Raw genomic sequence first — 22,204 nt, 5'->3', positions numbered from 1 at the left:
CACTACCCGTGAGATCATGACCTGAGCCGAAGTCAGATGCCTAACTGACTGAGCCACCCAGGAGCCCCTCAGAGAATTCTTAAACTTATTCCCTACACCTGGCTCCAGGGCATATGTGACTCATGGAGGACACTTGAGCACTCACCCTTGTTTGGCCAGTTTCTGGATGTCTGAGAGGACACTTACACCAGACCGCTGTTCTCCACAAAAACTCCCGACCCCCAAGCAAAGACAAGGCTCATGTCCCTTTTGCTTTCTGAGTCTCCCAGACACTCATCTGTACCTGCTCTCTCTATATCTTCAATAAACTCTGCTCTCACTGCTGGCTTGCCGTTGATTTCCATCCAGCACAAAGCCAAGGACCCTCTTGGCTGGTCCTGCGGGACCCCTTCTGGGTCCTAGGACTCAGCCAGCCTGCATCAAAATGAGGCATTTATTATTATTATCCCCATTTTGCATGTGCAGAAACCGAATCACAGAGAGGTTGAGAAATGTGCCAGCATTGATCATTGGCAACAAATACACACAGCTCATGTGTGGCAAAGCAGCCTCGCTCCAAAGTCTGTACTCTTACCCACTACATTGCTTCCCATGTATTTCGGTCTATATATTCCTTATTTGAATTTTCATCATAGGGATTTACTGGTATGATTGTAAAATGTTTAAGCTTTCTTAAATCTTAATTGTGATCTAGTCAAGATGATGCACTCAACATTATCAAAAGAGTCACCTATCAATGAAAATGGAGCTGTCACCACAATTCAGAGAAATTGTCCCCTTGAGGAGAATCCATCCAACCCCCACACCCCCCAATACTCTCACTTATCCTGCCTCTATTAAAACTCTTCAAGACCCCAAAAGCTTTTGCATTAAAACAGTGGTTCTCATCTTTCTGATCTTGAGATCTCTTTGCACTCTTAAAAATTATTTAGGATCCCCATTAAGCTTTCTTTCTGGAATATATATAAACACTTGAGATATTAGAATTAAAACTGGGACACCTGGCTGGCTTAGTCAGCTAAGCATCTAACTCTTGTATCAGCTCAGGTCATGATCTCATGGTTTGTGAGATCAAGCCCCGCGTCAGGCTCTGTGCTGACAATCTGGGAGGGATTCTCTCCTCCTCTCCTTGCCCCTTCCCTGCTATTTGGGATTCTCTCTCCCTCTCTCTGCTCCCCCCCCTTGCTTGTCTTTGTGTTCTCTCTCTCAAATACATAAACTTAAAAAATTAGTTAAAAAATTAGAAAATACACAAAGATTTCATTTATTTAATTGATTTTAAAACAACAAACATAAACCTATTCCATGTTTTATTTTTATGAAATGATTTACAAAATAAAACTATATTTAGCAAGAAGGATGGCACTGTTTTACAGCTTTGCAAATCTCCTTTATTTTGAGTTTAATAGAGGTAGCTCAATTGTCATATCTACTCTTGCATCATTCTGTTGTGATGTTATTTTGATCGAAGTAGAACAAGGGAAACTGTCCTCAAACAGATGTGTCACTGGGAAAGGGAAAAGCATTTGAATGGACTTTTCCAAAACTTGTACAATCTGAAACCATACTGATGAACATTTCATTAAAATTAAAACATACCCGTACACTTTGCTCTTTACAGATCATCCATTGGTCCTTTGGAAAGTATCAGTTCACCAGATTATGCACATTTTCCAAAAAGTTGACATATTTTGTTACACAATGTCAAAAAAAAGATATTCATTAATACAACCACCGTCTCATCAGAAAGTTTTTATCTATTGGGAAATTGTCAAGCTCATGGTGGTAGATACATTTTCCAGAATTACAGTTTTCGCTTGGGAATTCATGTTTTATCATTGGCAACAAATACTGTCAAGTTGTTTTCCTTGAGGTGACAAGCTCATTTTATTCGTTTTCAAGAAAATACCTGTTAAATATGAGCACAGTTTGCTTGTCAGTTGTCTCCTCAAACAAAAATAGTGTTTTATGAAAAACACAGCCATGTCCACTAACGCCACAATCACAAGTACTATTCTTCAAAAACAGCCTTTGTACCTCAGGATTTCCCGCTCCCCCACACAAAAGATTAAGAAGCTGCATACTCAAGTGTCCAGATTTAATAAAATTCATGTTTACTGCTTTATAAAGACATTCTTAAGGGCAACTGGCTTTGTCTGTTTCCTGCCAAAGTGGTTGGTAAAGAATAAATACGGTGACAATGAGGGGCCTTGATTCCTGCTAGGGTGCCAGCAGTTTCACCACCACTGCTTTCGCACATCAGTGCAAATGTCAACAGAGTAAAAAACCAACATAATATCTGAGTGTCATCTTGAAAATCGATTTGACCGTCTGAAAGAGTCTTAGGGATGCTTAGGGGTCCGTGAACTACATTTTGAGAGAACCGCTGCCTTACCTTATTTGAAAGATGGACTCGTTGTCTAAAAACCTCAGATCGCATAATCCAATCAAGATGATGTGATCAATTTTAAAAAGTTGCTATCTACCAATACCTACTATGTCCCGAGCCCCATTAGGTGCTGGGGACACAGAGTTAGCATATGTGGCTCCCCATGCCTTGGGGCTTAATTTTATTTGTGGAGACAGACAATAGACAAATAAAACAATTTCAGAGTATTTAAAGGCTATTAAAGGAAAGAATCAGTATGAGGTCCTGAAGGTTGGCCTCAGGGTGGAGGGCAAGGGCTCCTATACAGAGAATAGCTGAGGAGAGGCCTCTCAAAGAGGTGATACACTTAATAAAGGCCAGAAAATGAGGAAGACCCATTCCAGCAAAGGGCCCAGAAAACAGCATTTCAAGCACAAGACAAAGAAAGTGCAAAGGCCCTGTGGCAGGAATAGCATGGCATTTTTAAGGAACAGGAGGGGTGGACTTAAACTCTGGGCCTATTCTTCCTTTCTGGCTTTCTCACCTCACGTGCTCACCCAATCTAGCGGCTTCAAAGTCATCTGCTGCGCACACGGCTGATGGCCACAAATGCTTTTTTTCCCCGCGGACCCTCCCTAAAACCCAGACTTACACCTCCAACCAACATCTTTCTTTGCCCACCGAATAGGCAAATGCTCAAAACTGACCCGGTAGAGGTCAGATGAGGAGTAAAGATGCGCCGAGAGAAACAGCCCAGCAACGACTCAAGCCCTGTTACCAATAAAGTCATCTCTGATTGGATTGATGAGAACGCACCTATCAGACCCACAAAGCTTCAAAGCACCTGTATAGGTTTGCCTTATGCAGTGCCAACCGAGAGGCTGCGAAGGGCAAGAAGTGACCCGCAAAACAAGAGACAGACAGTAAACCCAGACGCACGGGAGAGGTACAGAGAGATGCTGCTTCTGGAGCAGGTGAATTTGGAACACAGGCTGATGCCCTAAGTGCCATCTCTGCAGCTCCTTGGGACTGTCCTGTTGCGTCGGACATGAATTTTGTTGAGTTTGACAAGGGTGTTCCTGGCTGACTGCTCAAACTCCCCGCGCCTTCGCGGCACCCCCAGGGACTCCGGTGCAATTGCTTTGGGTCAGGCCCTCCAGCAGCCAGAACCGCGGGCCTCAGGGGTCAGCTTCCCGCCTAGCGCCCCGAAGATACAGCCTCTGACTCATCCTTCCCACAGCCCCGGGGGCACACTGGCCGGGTTCAGCTTGGACCTCGCCAGGCGAGTCTGTGAAATGGGTGACACTGATCGCACGGCTGGAGAAAGGAACCCGTCAACTGGCCGGGGAGGGGCGCTCGGGAGAGGAACTGGCAGAGTTGGGGCGGCTCACCCCACCCAGTGAGGCAACGGGGAAGCTAGGTCGAGGGAGCCGAGAACATCCCAGGGAAGGACCCTGCCGCAGCAGTGATCCCTCTAAACTGGCTTCTCAGGTTCACCGTCACACACTCAAAGTGAGGGGCGCTGGGTAGGGCAGAAGAGCAAAATTGCGTGCGCAGAGGTGAAAAAAGAGAGCCGGGACGCTCGGTTGAGGCACCGCTGGGATTCGAACCCAGGATCTCCTGTTTACTAGACAGGCGCTTTAACCAACTAAGCCACGGCGCCGCCCGCACGAACAGCGCGAGAATCTGTTCCTCATCACCATGCGCTTCCTCAGCGGTGCGCATGCGCACTAGTTCTGTCGACCAGTGGCGCATGCGTGGTGTACGGTTCTGCGCCTACCGGGGGCTGAGGAGTAAAGGGTTGGGCAACGAGGCCGGAAAGCTGGGAAGCGAGTGTTGCGCCAGTCCCGGGCGGGCTGCTCTACCCGGTTTCTGTGGTGTCTGCGCCGCGGCGTGGAGCCACGGTGGCCCTGTCTTGGGGGTGCCCGCGCAAGGTCGGGCCTTCTCCCCTCCAAACCTGGCGCAGGAAGCCCCCCGCGGCTGTCCCGCGAGGCCCAGCGGTCGCGTCTGGGCTCACACCCCGCGGTGGCCCCGCGGTGAGCGCGCTGTCACCCCCCGCGCGGCGCCCTGGGCCCGGGAGCCGGCGGCGCTCCAGGGACGCAGTGCGGGTGGGCGGCCCTGCCCGCCCCGGGGGCGCATCCCTCCTGCCGAAACCAGACCCTCGGTTGGGCCGCCTCTCCCGCCGATCCAGTGGCCGGGGCTAGGCCGGGGGCACCGCGGGCGCCTGAGCCGGCTCTGAGGGATCCAGCGCTTCGAGGGGCCCAGGCCGCTGGCCTCGGGTCACCGACACCGCACGTGCAAGCAGGGCCCTCCCCACCCAGGCTTCTCGCCGGCGGTCTTCTCGCCTGGACACCGCGGCCACCTCGTCCCAGCACTTTTTAGAGGGCCTTCCAGCCAATCCACCCAGCCGTTCCTCCCGTGGGAGGGCCTCAGCCACAGAAACGTAAGACTCCGCAAGGGTATACGCGCAAGATTTACTCCAGTATTATCTGCAATAGCAAAACTCGAGAAACAACTTCTGTGCCCATCAGTGGGTCACTGTTGGTACCTGCAGCCCGGCGGTCCTCCACGCATCCGTGCGTGGTTCCCTGTGCGGGAGGAGGAAGACCACTGTGCAGTAGGACTTCTCTTTGAAAGAGAGTGTGAAGTGGAGCTTTGACATGTTCCTACGTGATTCGTGTAGATAAATGGATACATACTGAACAGGCAGCTCCAGTGTGACCGGAGTCACCAGGGTTATGACTGAGGAGGGCAGCACCGAAGCACGGAACCTGCCCTAGTAATGACTATCAGGTTACAGTGCTCACGGGCAGAATCGTTGGATGCCAGTCAAATACACGAAATAAATCAGACCTACGATTACATTTTTAAAACAAAGCAAGGGCAGTACTGATGATTGACAGGAATCATGCAGGCCATTGCAAATGGGGAAAGGAGCCCTTCCTGTTTGTCCATGAAAGCTTCGTGTCTTCTGAAGGAACTGATTTATGTAGCACACTGTGCTGTGGGAGCAGGAAGAGGCCTCCACCTTTGCCCCAGAAATCTGGAAATCGAAAAGTCTGGGGTGGAGAGCATGACGCGCCCACTTGCCTAGCAAGACCTTCCTCTGCTCTGGGTGGATGGCCATCTGGGAGCATTAACCAGGGAGGACCCAGAGTGCCTTGTCACACAACAGCCCCCTCCCCAGAGGGGTCCTCACACGTCTTCCTGTCATTTGACAAAGCCGGCCTCAGGAGCTGCAGCCGCTACCCTGGCTGCCTTGGGAGGCAACACCAGAGTCCAGAATGCGTTCCAAAAATGAGACAAGAAACACCAGGACATAAAGCTTAGAAGGAGAAAAATGCCTCTAGGATTCACACGCACGCTTGTTTTCTAAAGGAATCTAGATTTATTCGTCATGAAAACTAAAAGCCAAGTGTATGATTCCCACCCCACCCCCATACACTGGGGGGCCCTGACCCAGTCTGAAATGCCTACCTGCCAGGAAGGGGCAATCGAGACAGGTCCCTTCAGAACCCCAAAACCTACATGACTGGTGACCTGTGCTCAAGTCAGTCAACAGGCCCAATGGCCATCAGTCATCTGTGGCCTGGCCGCACTCCCTTGTTAGGGAGTCTTCTTCTCTGGATGATGATGAGGCCTCTGCCAACAAGTCTTTTGCATCCATCCGGCAGAACACGCATTTGGTGAGTGTTTCAGGAAAGATGTCACTTTCGTAGATGGAGAAAGTCCTGTCACATACTTCACACTGGCATGGAGTATTTAAAAAGAGCAAAAGGAAGTGCTGGTCAGAGGGGACCAAGGTGTCCGGTTAGAATTCTCCCACCAGATCCAGCCACCTGTGCCTGGGCCAACGCAAGAGCTCCCTCTCTTCTCTGCAGGCTTTAACCCCACAAGGGTGGAAATTGCAGGCCACCAAGAAAGAATGGACACAGGCTTCTCCCTCTCTCCCCCACTGCCAGGCTCATCCCTGGCCAAGGGAATGCTGGGGGCAGGAGCCACAAGCCACTCAAAGGTGGAGAGGGCAGGGGGTGGGTATCTAACCCCATCCTCTGCCCTTTGCAGAGCACAACTGTGGGGGCAAAGGGCTATCCTGACACCCTGACACCCTGGCGACCTAACTTAAAAAGCCATGAGAAGCAAGTGGGCAAGATTTCTAAACCAGCAATTTTCCTGGATGATGAAGGTACTGAGAATCTTCCTCCATCTCTGAGCCTGTTTCTAGCCAAGGCACACAGAGAACAGTGGACAGAGTGGCACAGCTCACCCACTGTATCTGCTTCCCGTAAACAAGTGAGCAACACCATGGAGTGGGCCCTTAGGCCATGGGTAGGGGTCTCTCAGGGGTACCCACCACTGCACCAGTTCCATGCAAGATGGCATGACCCACCCTGGCCCTCCAAGCCCCAGCGCTTTGCCACCTTGGCCCACTCCAGGGCACTAAGTCCTGCAGGAGAGGTGGCCACACCCTACCCGGGGCAGGCCTTCTGGGAAATCTGGCTTCTCAGGTTTCTTATATTGATTTAGAGCAAGACAAATGCAGAGGGCTCATCTTTGGAACAGCTTCAAGTACGTCCCTTTCTTTTCTCTGTTTTGCAAGAAGGAAATTTGATCCTTCACCTACCTTATTCTAGAGCATACTCTCCCATGGCCCCACCCCAAAACAGGGCTCAGAGGAGGCAGTTCCTGGGTCCTGTCCCTGGCAGCTGGTGGAGGTTATGGAAAAGCCCTGCTCTGCAGCTAGTCAGCTTCTAGGGCCAAAGGGCCAGTGTGGCCACACAGGCCGTGATGACCAGCTGGCCACAAAGACAAGGTCCATGTTGGTTCCCTCTGCCCTGCAATGCTGTTCCCAAATTAGTCATTTCCACTAAGAGGAGACAAGCCTAGGGGGCTCCAGGATTCTGAGGGAAGGAGGATGCAGAGCACGCAGCAGAGACTCCTCAAGCCTCTCAAAAGTGGCAACCCAGTGTCTATACTGCAAAGCCCCCACAGGGACTGGCCTCCAGTCCCCAGGGATAGGCTCTGTGGCCGACCCCAACTGCACCTGGTAAAGTAGATGTGTCCCCCCCTACCACCATGGTCCTGCACCAGAGAAACACAGGCACCTGAGGGCACTGGGGGCCTGGCCAGTGGGCCTGCCGCTGAAGCATCGGAGGCTGATGCCACGTCCTGCTGTGTGCCCAGCCACTTCTCCTCTGACTCATTCCTCTCCTCAAACACCCTGGGGCTCACTCCTGCCTTGCAGTCTCCACACTGGCTCTTCCTCTGCTGGGACGTTCTTCCCCTGAACATCTGCATGGCTCACTCCCTCACCACCTTCAGGTCTTTGAACAAATGTCACCTCCTCAGTGACGCGTATCCTGACCACCCCGTGAAGTGGCCAGCACCTCCCATTCCCCTTCCTGATGCTACTTTTCCCCAACTTACTGCCATGTGACCTACTGCAGTATTTTTCTTGCTTCTTTATTCATGGTCTCCTGATTTAGAACATAACTTCCCTCAGGGCAAGAATCTCAATCTGTTTGTTCATGGTTTTATCCCCAGTTGCCCAATTAATGTTTGTTTGAAGAATAAATTAATTTGTGGAGGAAACTAATGAACACCTTCACTGAGCTTAACATTACCCAATACCAACCTCTTTCACCTTTGAGCCCAGGGCCTTTTTGTACTTGATGACCAAAGGAATTTGGTCAATTTCTTCAATATTCCATAGTCTCATGGTCCTGTCCTACAACAAGTTAAACAGCAAAGCAGCAGTCATAAGGAGGGCTCCTTCAGCTGGGAGTCCCCAGGAAGGCACGTTGCATTCAGGTAAAGAATCTGACCCTGCAGAGGAGCACAAGTAGGGTCACCAACTGTCCTGGTTTCTCTAGGACCATCCCACCTCTACAACCACAAGTCCCACATCCCAGCAAACCCATTCCAGGGGGCAAGAAGTCTCACTTTTCAGCAATGGATGTGGAAGTTTGAGGGGAAAGGACAAAACCCATACAGTGGTCCCCAAAATAAGAGCTGAAAACAAAACTATTTTTAATGCCAAATGGATATACACCCACAGATTATCCATCTTCCATAGTTGCTGTCAGTCGTCCGTGATGCGCAGTTCACGTTAAGTTCCTGGTAATGGGTCACCCATGACTGTGATTCACTCCATGCGATGTGATTTAAGTATACAACTTAACTGCTTCATAAGGGTGAGTGTTAACCGTCTGCCTTTGGTTTTACCGGCACAACTGTTGTGCTGTTTCAAGATATTGCTAATAAAATTTTTTCACATCATGAGTATTATGATCAGTTTTCTAAGAGCTCAGATCATGAAAGCGAGCATAATTACAAGACCAGTGCCAACGTGACGCAGACATCGTCAGAAGAGGAAGCTAAACACCTGTGTTTAATGACGGCTGGGCAGACACATAAAACTAGATTGGGGGCAGGAGCAAGGTGGTAAATAACCAGAACAAACCCCTCTGCAGGATATGAGGGAAAGAATTTGCTATTGGGTATGGGGAAGAGAATGTGGAAGTACATGTGGACACAGAGTCTCACAAGCCTGGAATGAGGTGGGCAAGTTCTAAACAGTTTTTTTCATATCCCAAAAAGACACCAATGTGAAGGAAAATGAAATGTTAGGCATCCACACTGGAAAAGAAGTAAAACTATCTCTATTTGAAGATTACATAACCTTGTATATAGGAAACCTTAAAGAATCAACCAAAAAACTATTAGAGCTAACAAATAAGTTCAGTAGGGTTGCTGGATACAAAATCAATACACAAAAACCTATTGTACTTTTATACACTTGCAATGGACACTCTGAAAGTGCAACTAAATAAACAATTCCATTTAGAATCACATCCAAAAGAAGGAAATTTCTACAAATAATTTTAACAAACCTTATAGACCAAAAACTAAAAAATATTGTTGAAACAAACTAAAGATGTAAATAAATAGAAAGATATCTCATGTTCATAGATCAGAAAAAGATAGGGGCACCGGGGTGGCTCAGTTGGTTAAGTGTCGAACTTTGGCTCAGGTCATGAGCTCACAGTCTGTGAGTTCGAGCCCCATGTCAGGCTCTGTGCTATCAGCTTGGAGCCTGGAGCTCGCTTCAAATTCTGTCTCTCTCTCTGCTCCTTCCCTGCTCCATCTCTGTCTTTGTCTCTCAAAAACGAATAAACATTTAAAAACAATTTTTTTTAAAGGTAGTGTGGTAGAATTGAGAAACTAAATAAAACCTCACATTTATGGTCAGTGGACTTTTGGCCAGGGTGTCAAGATCTAAAACAATGAAACTCTTAGGAGAAAACATAGGGGTAAATAGTGGTGACTGAAGATAAGACAACGGTTTCTTAGATCTGACACCAAAAGTACAGGCAACAAAATTTTTTTAAAAATAGAAAAACTGGACTTGATCAAAATTAAAAATTTGTGCTTTGAAGAACACACATCAAAGAAGCAAAGATCTATGAATGGCCAATAAGCACATGAAAAGATGCTCAACGTCATTAGCTATTAGGGAGATGCAAGTTAAGACTACAAGACACCACTTCACAACCATTAGGATGACCACAGTCAAAAGAAAGATGATAGCAAGACTGAGGAGGCTGTGGAGAAATTGGAAGCCTCCTGCACTTCTGGTGGGAAAATAAGAGGGTTCAGCACTTTGGAAAGTGGTCTGGCAGTTGTTGAAGGGCTTAAACATACAGAGCTACCATTGTGACCCAGAGGCTCCTCTTCGGGGTTTACACCAGAAAGAATACAACACAAGTGTTCCCACAGAAACTTGTTCATGGACACTCATAGCAGTATTATTTACAATAGCCAAAAGGCAAAAAGAACCATTCCCATCAACTGATGGAATAAAATGTGATATATCCATATAATGGAATATGATTCAGCAGTAAAAAGAAATTAAATACGTACTTCTACATGTTACCACATGAATAAATCTTGAGAACATTATGCTAAGGGAAACAAACCAGTCACAAAAGGCCATATATTGTACAATTGTACATTTAAACGAAAGGTCCATGATAGCAACATTAGAAACAATAATAGAATAAATAAACAGTAAAACAAAAATAGATTCATGGTCCTAGCTAACACAATGAGACAAAAAAGGAAATAAAAGGTATACAGACTGGGAAAGAAGCAATAAAACTGCTTTTGTTCATAGATGATATGATGGTCTATGTAGAAGATACAAAAGAATCAACAAAAGAGTTCTTGGAATTAAGAAGTGCTCAAAACAGAGTTGCAGGATACAATGTTAATATACAAAAGTCAACTGCTTTCTTATATACTAGCAATGAACAGCTGGAACTTTGAATTAAAAGCACAGTACCATTTACATTAGCCACCCTCCCACACCAAATGAAATCCTTATGTATATTTCTAACAAAATATATAAGATCTATATGAGAAAAACCATGAGACCTTTCATGACTATGAAGATTCAATATTGTCAAGATGTCAGTTCTTCCCAATCTGATGTATATATTCAATGCAACCCAATAAAAATCCCAGCGAGTTATTTTGTGGATATTGACACACTGATTTCCAAAGTTTTTATGGAAAGGCAAAAGGTCCTCTTGAGGAACAAAGAGCGAGGACTGACACCACCCAACTTCAAGACTTATGGTAAAGCAACAGTTATCAAGACACTGTGGTATTGGTGAAAGAATAGATAGATCATTGGCACAGAATGGAGAGTGCAGAAATGGACCCACCTAAATATAATCAGCTGCTTACCAAAAAAGGAAAGGGAATACAATGGAAAAAATTTCTTTTCTACAAATGTTACTTGAACAACTGCATGCAAAAAAAAAAAAAAAAAATCTAGGCACAGACTCTACATCCTTTATGAAACTTAACTCAAAATGGATCACAGACCTAAATGCACGTTTCTAAAACTTCTAGGAAAAAATCTAGATGACCTTGGGTTTAGCAATGACTTTCAGTTATAATGTCACAGACCTATCCATGAAAGAAATAATTGATAAACTCCACTTCATTAAAATTAAAATTTTCTGCTCTTCAAAAGCCACTGTCAAGAGAATATAAAGAGAAGCTATAGACTGAGAGATAATATTTGCAAAAGATATATCTGATAAAGGACTATTATTTTTTTTTTAATTTTTTTAATGTTTTATTTATTTCTAGGAGAGAGAGAGAGACAGCGTGAGCAGGGGAGGGTCAGAGAGAGAGGGCATCACAGACTGAAACAGGCTCCAGGCTCTGAGCTGGCAGTCAGCACAGAGCCCGACGCGGGGCTCGAACCCATGAACCGCGAGATCATGACCTAAGCGAAAGTCGGACGCTTAACTGACTAAGCCACCCAGGCTCCCCGATAAAGGACTATTATTAAAAATCTACAAAGAACTCTTAAAACTTAACAATAAGAAAACAAAGAACCCAATTAAAAATGGACCAAAGAGGGGTACCTGGGTGACTCACTCAGTCGATTAAGCGTCCAACTTTGGCTCAGGTCAGGATCTTGCAGTTTGTGAGTTCGAGTCCTGAATCAGGCGCTGTGCTGACAGCTCAGAGTCTGGAGCCTGCTTCAGAGTCTGTGTCTCCCTCTCTGTCTGTCCCTCCCCCATTTGCACTCTGTCTCTCTCTCTCTCTCTCTCTCTCTCTCTCTCTCTCCCTCCAAATTATTTATTTGTTTTAAAATTTAAAAAAAGAAATAAAAATTTTAAAAAGTTAAGTCTTACATTTATGTATCTTAAGCATCCACAATAATATAGTCTATAAAACTAAGGGGTGCCTGGGTGGCTCAGTTGGTTAAGCACCTGACTTTGGCTCAGGTCATGATCTCACCGCAGTTCATGAGTTCAAGCCCCTGCGTCAGGCTCTGTGGTGACGACTCAGAGCCTGGAGCTTGCTTCTGATTCTGTGTCTCCCTCTCTGCCCCTCCCCTACTTGTGCTCTGTCTCTGTCTCTCTCACAAAAATAAACAAACATTTAAAAAAATTTAAATATCCAACGAAGACTTTTTATAAAGTCTAAATAAATTGCTGCATTATAAGACAAACATTATAAAGCATTTTATTTTTCTTCAACAGATTTGTTTAATTAGTCCCACTAGTAATTACTACTAATTGCTGCTATTAAGTAGTCCAATTATTATTGCTTCAATAATAGCATTTATGTAACAGAGAAAGAAAAACACAGAATGAGACATAATTTCAAATAAACGTTCACTTTTCATACTTTGGTTTGCACTTTTAATTTTTTCTAGCTTTACTGAGATATAGTTGCCATAATCATTTTTCATATTTTTAGGTTAAAGTAAGAACACGCAGGCACAGAACTTGGATGATGTATTATATTATTATGGTATTTGGGTCAGGTGTGGCGGTACGTGGGCTGGCGGGCTTGCTAGTAAGAGAGCCTACTCACGGTAGGCAGAGTGTTGCCCACAGTCCCATAGACCTAGAAACCCCCAGACTATAGAACGACGTGGCTCTAAGAAAGATGGGGGAGGGGGGCAAGTTGGGACACCCACTTCTCTTGTACTCACATCTGAAGGACAGACCCTGGGGATACCCTGGGCTAGCTGTCATGTGCCCTCGGCATGGGGATTCCAGGACATAGTGATGCAGAAAGGGAAGACCCGCCTGGGACCTCAGGGTGGTCTTTGCTCCTTGCCAACGAGCTGGCGCCTTCCCCGCCTCAGCCCCCTGTTGGCTCCATCACTCACGGGTCTGGGGAGGCCCTTGCTCCAACCAAGCTCAGAGGTCAGTGGTTGCAGACACAGAAATACCTGGCGAGTCCCCGCAGGAGCAGACGCGAGGACCTGCTTTCCCCGTTCCCAGCAGCTCCCGGATGAGGGTGGCCCAGCCAGGGGCGGCCCTCACAGGGAGCCAGCCCAGGGGTTTTGCTGGACAACAACACTTCTGTTAACACAAGTTCTCACAAATGTGAGAGAGTTTAAGTTACTCAGAGGTTGGCCATTTTTACCTTCGAAGCAGACAGGACCCATTTCTTGTTGTTGCTAATGGCAACGTCTGTCACCCAGTCACTATGGCCCTGAAGGAAAAAGAATAGAATGTTAACAAGGACCTGGAGGAGAAACCTTGGGGAACGTAACAAAAACAGAAAACACAAAGTCGGGACCCCAGAGATGCATCCATTTAAGAGCAACTACTTGTGTTTCCCTGATGTCACCGGTGACATTTAGAGTGGAGCAGAAAGTGTTGAGGTTGAGGACGCACGCGTATGTTACTGCACCGTGTGTGCGTTGCTAAAGTAGTACTCTGGAGTTTAGCAGGACGGAAGGAAAACGACTGTATTCCCAGCTGGTCCCAGAGCACCTCTTGCAGGTTTTTGTTCGCATTCTTTGTTCCGGGAAAGAGCACTCCTATTGGAGGTCCTGTTAGTGAGGGGGCTTTTGCTTCAAGTAACTGCAAACCTATCCACAGTGGCTCAGGCAAACCGGGGGTCATTTTCCTCAGGTAAGAAGGAGCTCAGAGGAGACAGGTACCGTCGCCTGTTCAGACCCTGAATGACGTCAGGGCTCTGCATCAGCATCTCTATCGCTCTTTGGCCTTCCCCTGACAGAAAGAGGTGGAAGGGGAAGCAATGTGGTATATGGTATATGTGTATATATGTGTATATGGTATATGGCATAGGTACATGTGTTATGTATATGTATATGGTATATCTATATGGTACATGTATATGGTACATGTATATGGTATATGTATATGTATTATGTATATGTATATGGTATATCTATATTGTACATGTATATGGTATATGTATATGTATTATGTATATGGTATATCTATATGGTACATGTATATGGTATATGTATGTGTATATGGTTGGAGAAAAGAGAACAAGAGAGAAATAAAATTCCTGTGCAGAACAAAAGGACAGGAGCTTAAGGGTGGGAAGAATACAGGAGAGAGAACAGAACAACCAGAAAGGGGACAAAGGGACTTCAGGACACACGGATGTTGAACATTCAGTTCTAAGGTGCTAATTTGCTGTGATGTAAACTCCCTTTGCCTCCCCCAAAACCCTTGGAGAAGAGGACTCAAGACAGACCAGCCCATGGGGCACCTGGGTGGCTTAGTCGGTTAAGCATCCGACTTTCGCTTAGGTCATGATCTCGCGGTTCGTGGGTTCGAGCCCCGTGTCGGGCTCTGTGCTGACTGCCAGCTCAGAGTCTGGAGCCTGTTTCAGAGTCTGTGACTCCCTCTCTCTCTGACCCTCCCCTGCTCACGCTCTCTCTCCTGGAAATAAATAAAACATTAAAAAAAAAATTGAAAAAAAAAAAAAAAAAAAGACAGACCAGCCCTGGTATCCTGAATGTTGTGGTGATCAAGGGGACACATTTGGGCCACAGGGAACAGAGGGTCCAAAAGTCATGGATGCAACCATTCGCAGCGAAACCATGAGACCACAAGACCAGAGAGGATGAGATATCTTGGGGTAGGAGGCACCTGGCACAGAGACACTTCTGCAGCTGATCCTGGGACTGCCTAACCTCTGGATTCTTGCCGTGTGGGACAATCCCTGCCCTTATTATAGAGCCACTTTGCACTGAGTCTCCTCTAACTTATGGGCAAAAGCACTCAGCCGGTCCCGCCATTTTGGAGTCCGTTACTTTCTGTGTATGCTTCCTTATGGCCCTATCTGTAGTCATTTCCGTAGTCCTCAGAAACTTTTCCACCTCTGGGTTTTAGCATTTGCTGTCACATTTGCCTGGAATGCCCTTCCCCAAGATTCTCATTCACCCGGTCTTCCTTTGCCATCAAGTTCTCAGATCGTATGCCGCCTTCTCCAAGAAGCCCTCCCACCGTGGATTACTCCTTGGGGTCTATTTCTGTCACATCACCCTGTTATGGTTTCTCTGTCTCACTCGTCACTGTCAATGATTTGTTTGTTGGTGGTGTCACCTCCAGTGGGGACATCGTGGTCTACTCCTTGGGGTCTATTTCTGTCACATCACCCCGTTGTGGTTTCTCTGTCTCACTCGTCACTGTCAATGATTTGTTTGTTGGTAGTGTCACCTCCAGTGGGGACATCGTGGTCTGTCTCACCCATGGCTGTCTCCCCAGCACCCAGCACCCAGCATGATCCTCTATTTGATGCTGACATTGGTACCTTCAAGGAGAGCTTCCGGTAGCCTTCTCCCACATCCCAGATAGCCACAGTCCTGTCGAACCCTCCAGACACGAGAAAAGAGGCTACAACACAAAATGATAAAGTTTCACGGGGTGGAAGGGGTCATCTCCCCCAGCCATCTCCTTCTTCCTTCAGTGAGGCCAAAATGGGCTGAGGAGACATTTGTGAAGGGCCACTATGATTCACTCTAAGGACACTCCAACCCCTTCTTGGTGTGGCTCAATGTGTCCCAACCAGTTACAGTCAATTCTCAGCACTCACAGCAATGATGTTCTGTAAAGCCATCACAAACACTGAATTAGTTAACAGTGAACGAGTTCTCCTAGGGAACACACAGGGTCAGGTTCCTAAGAGCCTATGGTCACGCCATTTCATTAACTGCTCAATACATCACCTTGCTTTATGTCTGCTTCTGTTTAAACACACTTTATTTGATACATATTGTTTATTCATTAGCATTAAATTCACGGCCATCAGTGCTACAGCTCATGCCTGAACCAAGCTTAACTAATACATGTGTTTTCCTTGTAAGGCACGTCACCGCCTTCTTGCACTTAGGTACACTGGACAGCAAGCACTGCAGCACTGTGCTTGGGAACTTTTTAAATAGCAAAGTCACCAAAAAAAAAAAACCCCACAAAATGCAAAATAACTGGGTGCTAAAGAGACCACAAAACGGACACCTTCCAATATGATACCTGAAGTAAGGATGTAGAGGCTTGTCTTGTTCAACCTCAGCTGGGAATGTGTGCATAGGTAACTCACACTTTTCACAGGTCTGTGCATGTCCATAATCCACGCGGCCTCACAGAAGTGCCCCAAGTATGGATTTAGAGTCACAAAGAAGTTTTACCCAATGTGCTAATTCACAAGTACGGAATGCGTGAATAGTGATGATGGACTGCATGCAAGTATGAACCCCCAAAACAAGGACGGAAGCTGGTGGGACACCTCCTAACGGGGTCTGACTCCCACAGACACTGCTCGTGAAGAGGAAGAGTTGTTCAAAGGCACCCCAGCATCTCTCGAGCCAGGCCCTGATTGCTTCTGGGCTGGCTGGGTGCCTCTGAAACATAGAGTGAGCTCCACTCCCCACAAGAATGGAGGAGTCAAACGTTTGGTGCCTGAGTGTCAAGAGCCGTCACTTCCCTCACTGAGGCTAGTGGCCTAAGGCTGCTTCCTGTCCTCACCCCTGTTTACATATATGCCCCTTTTTTGGCAAAAACTTCCCAATTGCCCTTGGGAAAACACCCCTCACATACTTAGTCCCTCTGGTCAGAGGGTACCGACTAGGAAATGTAGCTGGGGGGAGGGGCAAGTCACTTACACCTAGCCAATCAGAGCCTCTCGGCCCCTGCTGAAGTGATTGGTAGAGATGGGTGTGTGTCCCAAGTGGAGCCAATGAGAGACTTTCCTGGGACTTGTGCTGGTACATCAGAAAGAAGGATCTCTCTTTGGGGCACCTGGATGGCTCAGTTGGTTAAGCCTCCAGCTCTTAGTTTCAGCTTAGGTCTGGATCTCATGGGATTGTGGGATCGTGCCCCGAATCAGGCTCTGTGCTGACAGCGTGGAGCCTGCTTGAGATTCAGTCTCTTCTCTCTTCCCACCCCTCACTCATGCTCTCTCTCAAAATAAATAAATAAACTTTGAAGAAGTAGGAGGAGGAGGAGGAGAAGGAGAAGAAGAAGAGGAGGAGGAGGAGAATAAGGAGGAGAAGGATGTCTCTTCCTCCAGGATTGGCTCCCTAACAGCACTGTCTGAGTGTCTGGACCCAGCCATGCCTACTCTTGGACTCTCGGGCATTACTAAATATCTTTGGCAGCTAAGCCACATTTAAGCTGAGTCTCTGTTACTTGCAAACTTGTACCTATGAATGTGCCTCTTGGCTTTTTAGTTCCCACTGAGAATAAATCCACTCTCGCCATTGGCATTACTGGAACTTGCCTCTCTATACTGAGGAAAGTCCCTGTGCATGGAACAGAGGACACCTGCTCTAGTGCTCTGACACGTGTTGATTACTCACTGTCTCTGGCAAAGTGGCAGGAGCTCACAGAACCTTCATGGCCTTTCATCAGAGTCACACAGGCTCCACAGTTTCGAAACTCCCCCGTATGGACATTCCATATTTTTAGGGTTTTATCCCAAGAGCTTGTACACAGGAAATGGCCACTGGAGGTAAAACAGCAGTTAGAGATCGCACTGGAATGCGCCCTGAAACACAGATGGAAGGGTGTGCTCATTAGCATGACATGCCTGGAGGATTTGAGGATGCATCTGAGGGGAGGGGAGGAGCATTGGAGCAGACCCCCTGTGACCCTAACGGACCTCACTGCTTCCGTCACTGCCTACCGTGCTCCAGATCTTAATTGCTCTGTATCACACTATTTCAGGATTTCTCAGTCATGACAATGCTGACATTTTGTGCTCGGTAAATCTTTGTGGTAAGCACATTGTAGAATGCCTAGCAGCATCCCTGGGCTCTACCCACCAGATTCCAGTACCTCCTCTACCCAACTGTGACAATTAAAAATGTCTCCTGATGTTGGCAAATTGTCCACTGGGGAAGAAAATTGCCCCTGGTTGAGAACGACAGCACTACTAGAGCTACCTGAGACTTGAGGAAAAGAGCAACTGAAAATCTGTTAGCGGTGGTTAACAGAAGAACAGCCCTTCAGGTTTGGAACTGGCCCACACTTACCAGGTGGCTTTCTCTTGCTCACTCTCCACCCTTCTCCCCAAGACACAGAGGTGTGGCTCCTTTCCCTGGTCCTCCTCCCCCACCCCTCATTTACCACCTCCTCCTTCCCAACTACTCCCTCTTTTTTTCTCTCCCTCTCTCCTCATCTGTCTTCAGTATCATTAAAGCATCTCTTAATGTTGTGCATTTAATTAATAAAGTTTTGACTTATCCATTCTCAATTTTTATATGTCTTTTTTAAGAAGGGTGGGGGATCTGTCAGAATTTTGCTATTTCTGTTGTCTGTGATCCTCAAAGTATTTCCCCATGAATCTCATCCTCTGTTATAAACAGTTTTCGAGAGAACCTATAAACATAAACGAGCATCTCTGAGTAGCCTGGGTCATAAAATCCAAAAAGGTTGGAAAAAACTGTTTTCTAGAGCTCAGTTCAGAGTTTTGGACTGTGTTTCAGTTCTTTGTAATGCACAGACTAAGATCAAAGGAGACAAAAATGTCAACTTCCCGAGGTGTCCAGGGTAAAACGTTCCAAATCCCTGTGACTGTTAGGCTAAGAATCATCCCAGCATTGGGGCACCTGGGTGTCTCAGTCGGTTGAGCATCCGATTTTGGCTCAGGTCATGATCTCATGGTTTGTGGGTTCGAGCCTCACATCAGGCTCTGTGCTGACAGCTAGCTCAGAGCCTGGAGCCTGCTTCGGATTCTGTGTCTCCCTCTCTCTCTGACCCTCCCCTGATCACTCTCTCTCTCTTAAACATACATATATACATACAAATTAATTATGTAAGTAAAGAAAGAAAAACATTTAAAAAAAGAGATCATGTCTGAAATTGTACCAAATTTGGCAAAAGACATAAACCTTCAGATTCAAAAAGCTAAATGAAACTCAAGTAGGATAAAGTCAAAGAAATCTACACCCTGACACATTATAATTAAACTTCTAGTGCAAATCTTGGTCTTGGGATTGTGAGTTCGAGCCCTACATTGGCGGTCATGAGTTCGAGCCCCAAACTAGGAGTAGGGATTACTTTAAAAATACTGAATTAAAGGGGTACCTGGGTGACTCAGTGAGCTAAGTGTCCACCTCTTGATTTCAGTTCGGGTCATGATTTCACATTGTGGAGCCTGCTTGGAATACTCTCTCTCTCTCTGTCTCTCTCTGCCCCTCCTCCCACTTCAAAATAATAAACTTAAAAAAATTAAATTAAATAAATACATCATTAAACTTCTGAAAACTTAAGACAAAGAAAAAATCTTGAAAGCAGCAAGAGAGAAATGGCACCTTACCTATAGGAGAAAAACAATTTGAATGGCAGTGGATTCTTCACCAGAAACCATGAAGATCAGAAGAAAGTGACATGACAGATTTCAAATATTGAAAGAAAAAACCCCCGTCAACCCCGATTTTTATATCCAGCAAAAGTATCCTTTAGGACTGAAACAGGAATCAAGACATTTTCAGATTAAGGAGAACTAAGATATTTGTTGCCCTCAGAAGGCAACAAATTCTTTTGTTACCCTAAAAGAATAGCTGAAAGGAATTTTTCTAAACAGAAAGGAAATGGGGAAAGAAGGGAACTTGGGCCATCAGAAAGAAAAACAGAACATGGTAGGCAGCAAAAGTATGGGTAAATACAATAGACTGTTCTTCTCTCTTGAGTTTTCTTAATTATGTTTGACATCTGAAGCCCCCCCCCCAAAATCATTTATTTATACTTACTCCTTATAAGCTTCCAAATCGGTTGAGACTATGAATTTTGAAAATCCTCTAGCAAGCCCAGCTATATAATTTGCATGGCCCAGTGCATAATTAAAATGCAAGGTCCCAATGGCTATTCACGACAGCCAAAAGATAGAAGCAACTCAGGCATCAGATAAACAACAGATAAACAAACGAGGTTTCTACATACAATGAAATATTGTTCTATCATAAAAAAGGAATGAAGTTCTAATACATGCTACATGGGTGAATTTTACAAAAGAATGCTAAATGAAAGAAGCTAGACACAAAAGGACAAACAAAGTATGATTGCATTTGTACAGAACATGCAGTACAGGCAGGTTCACAGAGCAGAAAGCAGAATAGAGGTTACCAGGCGCTGGGGTGGGAGCGAGTGGGGAATTATGGTTTAGTGGACACGGGGTTTCTGTCTGGGTAATGAAAGAGGTAATGAAAGACAGTGGGGATGGTTACACAAGATTGCAAATGTAATGAATGCCAGTGATTAACTTTAAATGGTTAAAATGAAATTTTTACTTTATGTATAGCTTACCACAACTTAAAAATTAATCATGTGATAGCCCGCAAGCCACTATTCACATGAAATGGGTGAATTCTCTGATGTGTGAGTTATATCTCAGTAAAACTGTCAAGAGAGAAAGAGAGGCAGGAAGGGAAGGGGAAAGTGATGATTCTGGGGAAACTCAATGGCTACAAGACAGGTAGGAGAGATTTTTTTTCACTATCCATTTGTTCCTTTTTAATTTTGTACCGCGCTCCATGTTTTGCATCTTCAAAAAGTAAGTTAACATATTTTTGAAATAAAAGCACACAAGGTCCCTTGTTCAAAAGCTAAGAATTTAAGGACGTTGACAGCAGAGCATTAAATCAGGTGTGGGGTCCTGTGTAACTTCAGAGGTTGAAGCCCTGTCACCTGCACCAAGAATCTTTGCCTCTATATTTTCTTGCTAAAAATTACATTTCCAAAAAAAACTCATACGTTTGGGTTGATCAAGAATACCAGTAGGGGCTCCTGGGTGGCTTAGTCAGTTAAGCGTCCAACTTCGGCTCAGGTCATGAGCTCACAGTTTGTGAGTTCGAGCTCTGCCTCAGGCTCTGTGCTGACAGCTCAGAGCCTGGAGCCTGCTTCATATTCTGTGTCTCCCTCTCTCTCTCTCTGCCCCTCCCCTGCTCACAGTCTCCCTCACTCCCAAAAATGAATATCTTAAAAAATAATAAAATACAAATTTTAAATACCAATATAGGGGCACCTGGGTGGCTCAGTAGGTTAAGCATCTGACTCTTGGTCATGATCTCATGATTCGCAGGTTCGAGTCCCGCATCAGGCTATGCGCTAACAGCATGGAGCCTGCCTGGGATTCTCTCTCTCTCTCTGCTCCTCCCTTATTCTCTCTCTCTCTCTCTCTCTCTCTCTCCCCCATCCCTTTCTCTTGAAATAAACAAAGAAACCTAAAAAAATTACCAGTAAACATTTTGCTTCTTTCCCTTTCCACCCGCATGGGGAAAACAGAACGGAATGGACTATGACACTTGCCCAAAGCCAGATCTGCGGCCCCCTCTGCTGTCTGTGCCCCAACGCGCACTGTGCTAAGGCAGCGTCCCACAGCGCCCCCAGCAGGTTTCCACCAGAGTCACTCTCAGTAGCGGAGCACGTGCTGAGCACTGATCATGTGGCCTGCGCTAAGGCCCTGCAGGTGTTATCTCGCTCAGATCTCACCTCTACTCGGTCTGCAGGTGAGGACACTAAGGCCCAAGGTCACACAGGATATGGACCTGCATGCTCTTTTTTTTTTTTTTCTTTTAAGCTTTAATGTTTTTATTCATTTTTGAGAGACAGAGCTAGCGGAGGAGGGGCAGAGAGAGACAGGAATCTGAAGTGTGTTCCAGGCTCTGAGCTGTCAGCACAGAGCCGGGCGCACACTCGAACCCACGAACCATGAGATCATGACCTGAGCCAATGCCGGACAGTTAACCGACTGAGCCACCCAGGCACCCCTGAACATGCACACTCTTAACTCCTGGCCGGACCCGCCATGGGGTTCAGCCCCGCCCCGGCCAGCGAGGCTCCTGATTGGGCAGAGCAGGCAGGGTGCCGGGGCATATATGCATTCTGGGATCCTGACTCCGGGGCTGCTGGAGAGGACTAGCCCCTACGCAGGTCCTGGATTATCAGATCTTCCCATTTCACAGGAGACGCTGGAGATTCACATTTATGAGGGAGGGGGGCGGAGCTCTGCACAATGTTTTCCAGGATTTGC

The 22,204-nt window shown here is 46.3% G+C and overlaps 2 protein-coding genes and 1 non-coding gene across 3 annotated transcripts in view; all 3 read right to left on the bottom strand.

The window, feature by feature from the left end:
* LRP3 (LDL receptor related protein 3) overlaps positions 1-5,030 on the bottom strand; it is a 40,178-nt gene extending 35,148 nt beyond the window's left edge. The window contains exons 1-3 of the mRNA XM_077754689.1: positions 4,917-5,030; positions 4,326-4,568; positions 4,069-4,144 (exon numbers count right to left, since the gene is read on the bottom strand). Coding sequence (XP_077610815.1) covers positions 4,069-4,144; positions 4,326-4,568; positions 4,917-5,030 — 433 coding nt within the window. The remainder of the gene's footprint in view (positions 1-4,068; positions 4,145-4,325; positions 4,569-4,916) is intronic.
* TRNAT-AGU (transfer RNA threonine (anticodon AGU)) lies at positions 3,958-4,031 on the bottom strand. The gene has a single exon. It is a non-coding gene; the product is annotated as a tRNA-Thr (tRNA).
* A 721-nt stretch (positions 5,031-5,751) lies between the features above and the next one.
* The window catches only part of WDR88 (WD repeat domain 88), a 42,329-nt gene continuing 25,876 nt past the window's right edge, over positions 5,752-22,204 (bottom strand). Inside the window, exons 7-11 of the mRNA XM_077754682.1 lie at positions 17,532-17,719; positions 15,488-15,570; positions 13,334-13,402; positions 8,004-8,096; positions 5,752-6,116 (exon numbers count right to left, since the gene is read on the bottom strand). Of these exons, the coding sequence (XP_077610808.1) occupies positions 5,943-6,116; positions 8,004-8,096; positions 13,334-13,402; positions 15,488-15,570; positions 17,532-17,719 (607 nt within the window). The 3' untranslated portion in view covers positions 5,752-5,942. The remainder of the gene's footprint in view (positions 6,117-8,003; positions 8,097-13,333; positions 13,403-15,487; positions 15,571-17,531; positions 17,720-22,204) is intronic.

The sequence above is a fragment of the Crocuta crocuta genome, unplaced genomic scaffold (genome assembly GCF_008692635.1).
Source record: "Crocuta crocuta isolate KB4526 unplaced genomic scaffold, BGI_CrCroc_1.0 scaffold121, whole genome shotgun sequence".
NCBI lineage: Eukaryota > Metazoa > Chordata > Mammalia > Carnivora > Hyaenidae > Crocuta > Crocuta crocuta.
Note: the sequence above shows the minus strand (reverse complement) of the source record. Positions and strands in the feature narration are given on the sequence as shown.